Source organism: Rhyacophila brunnea, unplaced genomic scaffold, assembly GCF_057557595.1.
Source record: "Rhyacophila brunnea isolate RB1 unplaced genomic scaffold, BYU_Rbru_1.0 scaffold_15, whole genome shotgun sequence".
NCBI classification, from domain to species: domain Eukaryota; kingdom Metazoa; phylum Arthropoda; class Insecta; order Trichoptera; family Rhyacophilidae; genus Rhyacophila; species Rhyacophila brunnea.
Window position 1 is genome coordinate 1,290,883 of NW_028232806.1, and position 2,469 is coordinate 1,293,351.

General features: G+C 41.8%; 1 protein-coding gene across 1 annotated transcript; it reads right to left on the reverse strand.

The window, feature by feature from the left end:
* Window positions 1–948: 948 nt before the first annotated feature.
* Window positions 949–1,751, reverse strand: LOC147074754 (uncharacterized). The gene is made up of 3 exons (XM_085943242.1): window positions 1,700–1,751; window positions 1,327–1,463; window positions 949–1,137 (listed from the first exon to the last, which is right to left on the reverse strand). The coding sequence occupies exons 1-3, from the start codon at window positions 1,749–1,751 to the stop codon at window positions 949–951; spliced, it is 378 nt and encodes a 125-aa protein (XP_085799368.1).
* Between the last annotated feature and the right edge of the window lie 718 nt (window positions 1,752–2,469).

Sequence of the window (2,469 nt, forward strand, 5' to 3'; positions counted from 1 at the left end):
CTAGACAAATTATTGGTTTTTCATAAGGATACTGACATGAATGTATACTTTGAAATTGATTTCTTTTGAGTATTTACATGAAAAAACTGTTTTGAGACAAATATAAAATAATATTTCACAGTTGATTGTAAACAGGTGAAATCATACATGGTTTAAAATGTAATAAGGATCACTTATACTGATATACACGATGCTGTAAAATCTTAATTTATATTCGGCTCAACACGGTAATTATGATTCAGTGAAACCCCCGAAATAGCAACAACCACCCCAAAGAAGTGATCACGGTGCATTGCCGAGATTGTCTATTTTTGCACCTAGCATTAATATTAGTGCGCTCAACTCTGACTTGGCTGCACCGATCAGAGCCTGCGTCTCTAACCTGGTTGCAATGATCAGAGCCTGCGTGTCTGACCTGGTTGCAATGCCGAGAGCCACCATGTCAGACCTGAGCGCAGCAACGTTGATGGTCAGCAACTCTACGGCGGTATTCAACACGGGCACCGGACCCATTGTCTGCGTTGCCACAGAAGTTTGTGACAACGAGAGCCTGCGGGCTCTCACTGTTGCTGGGAAGACAGCACTGCCTTCACTTGTAGCAGCATGGGCTCTTGTGAAGGCAGCACTGTCTTCCAGTGCAACAGTTTGAGCCGTGAGCCGTGGTGTCGCAGAAATTTCACATTCGGGAGTTGTCATCATATCTGCATCTGATGATGATTCTGAATATGCTGTAGTAGGTACAGTAGGAGGGGTTGCGGTGAGTGCCACCTCCATGCTGCTGGTGCCGGGTTGGTTGATCCACCGTTGGGGCTCCGATGTTGACGCGACATTGACACAAACGCAACCCAAGATTTCCTTTGGTACCTGTGAATTAAATGTTATCATAAGTAAACATGCGACGGGTGAACCTTTTTATACTGTTAATCAATATAGAATTTTATGAATGACCTACCCCCCAGAGTAATTGCCCTGTCTACCTGGCTCCCCAGTAACGGTAAATGGCTGGATTAGAGCCATAATTCGCTGCTGGAGAGCAGACAGCCGGATTCTTGAGGGCGGGCCGCCTCCTGTCTTCCTCTGGGAGATCAGGATTTTGGCCATTTTGGCCCGCGTGTTCCGCCTCGTGTCTTGCCATACCTGTAAACAATAATAATTAGAAATTTTCAATTTCAACAATATTACTAACGATTTAGTACTCTACCTATGGTGGATTTATGTGGAGAGTAAGATATTTTGTAAAATAATATTGGATAGGTTGTTGACACAGTCTATTATATTTAAATAAATAATAATTTCTACCGATACTAGTAATAAATAGTACATCACCTTTTTCCACCGTCTGTGAGATTTTGTGGCACCACCCACACAAGCATTCAATTGCTCCGACAGTTCTCTCCACAACCTCTCCATGTAGAGGCTGGTGAACTGCCCGGTAAGCCTTCCGGCGACGAGGTCTGGATGCACTACGGAAAATATGGTAATGTTATAGTATTCCATATCATTGCGGTTAAGCTGGTTTGAGTTACAGTAGGTTATGGTTTGGTTTTTAGTCTCATAAAATGAGGTCATTACACAATTCGCCATCGCAAATTAAACACTTCCAACCATATAATTATGTCATAATAATGATACAGGCTATGTCTCGAACTGTGTTAATTCCACATGTTGGCATAATTTTAGTAGGCGTGTATGTACTTACATTCCATGAATTCCACCAACTGCTCCATCTGATAGCTATTTGCCACTGGCATTTTGTTAATTCTGTAAAGGAATAAATAAATACACTTTAAGTATAATTCCTACATATTATTTTATAAAAGCGACACAGTATATTTGAAATCAAATCTGACTTACCGACGTATCTGTTCTTATGAAAGTTTTTGCGAGCGCGAAATAGCCGTCAGATGAGGGCATAGACAAAAATATAATGCAAACTCTTAGGCGATCATAAATGTACACCCGTTTTTAGCAATTAATAGGTTGCATTATTGGACACAGAAAAGAGCAGTGCGCTTCCGCCGAAGCGTCACTATCCCATTATGACTACTCACGTCGGCCATGCTTCAGTCGTAGCAAGTATAGCTGCTTCTTCATCCAGTTAGTCGTCTTTTCGGTGCGATCTGGGAGGCTTGGTGGGAGGTGGAAGATTGACCTGGGTTTTGGGCGGGGCGGGGGGCTACTGGGAGCAGTTTGTGTCTGACTAACCTGCAGGCGGCGATTGGCGTCGCGGCCCCCACTGATTGGTGTACCGGATTATCACCAGTTGATGCCGTGGGCCTATGGGGTGTACAGTTTTACACTATATTTTTCAACTAGTTTGATTACACATTACTGAAATTCGACCAATTTTTTTTTGTTGCCTGTTTCAAGTTTGTATTTGAAATATAAAATATATAATGAAATATAATATAAATTTGATAGAATATATTTAATAAATGTAAGTCTTATGTGTGTGGAAAGCCACTTTCT

What these genes read in the sequence shown, in the direction of transcription:
- LOC147074754 (XM_085943242.1), bottom strand. Translation starts at nt 1,751, where the DNA reads ATGCCAGTGGCAAATAGCTATCAGATGGAGCAGTTGGTGGAATTCATG. An exon ending in GTTGGTGGAATTCATGGAAT is followed by an intron (nt 1,464 to 1,699) that starts GTAAGTACATAC and finishes TATTTTCCGTAG; the next exon opens with TGCATCCAGACCTCGTCGCC. An exon ending in CTCACAGACGGTGGAAAAAG is followed by an intron (nt 1,138 to 1,326) that starts GTGATGTACTAT and finishes TATTGTTTACAG; the next exon opens with GTATGGCAAGACACGAGGCG.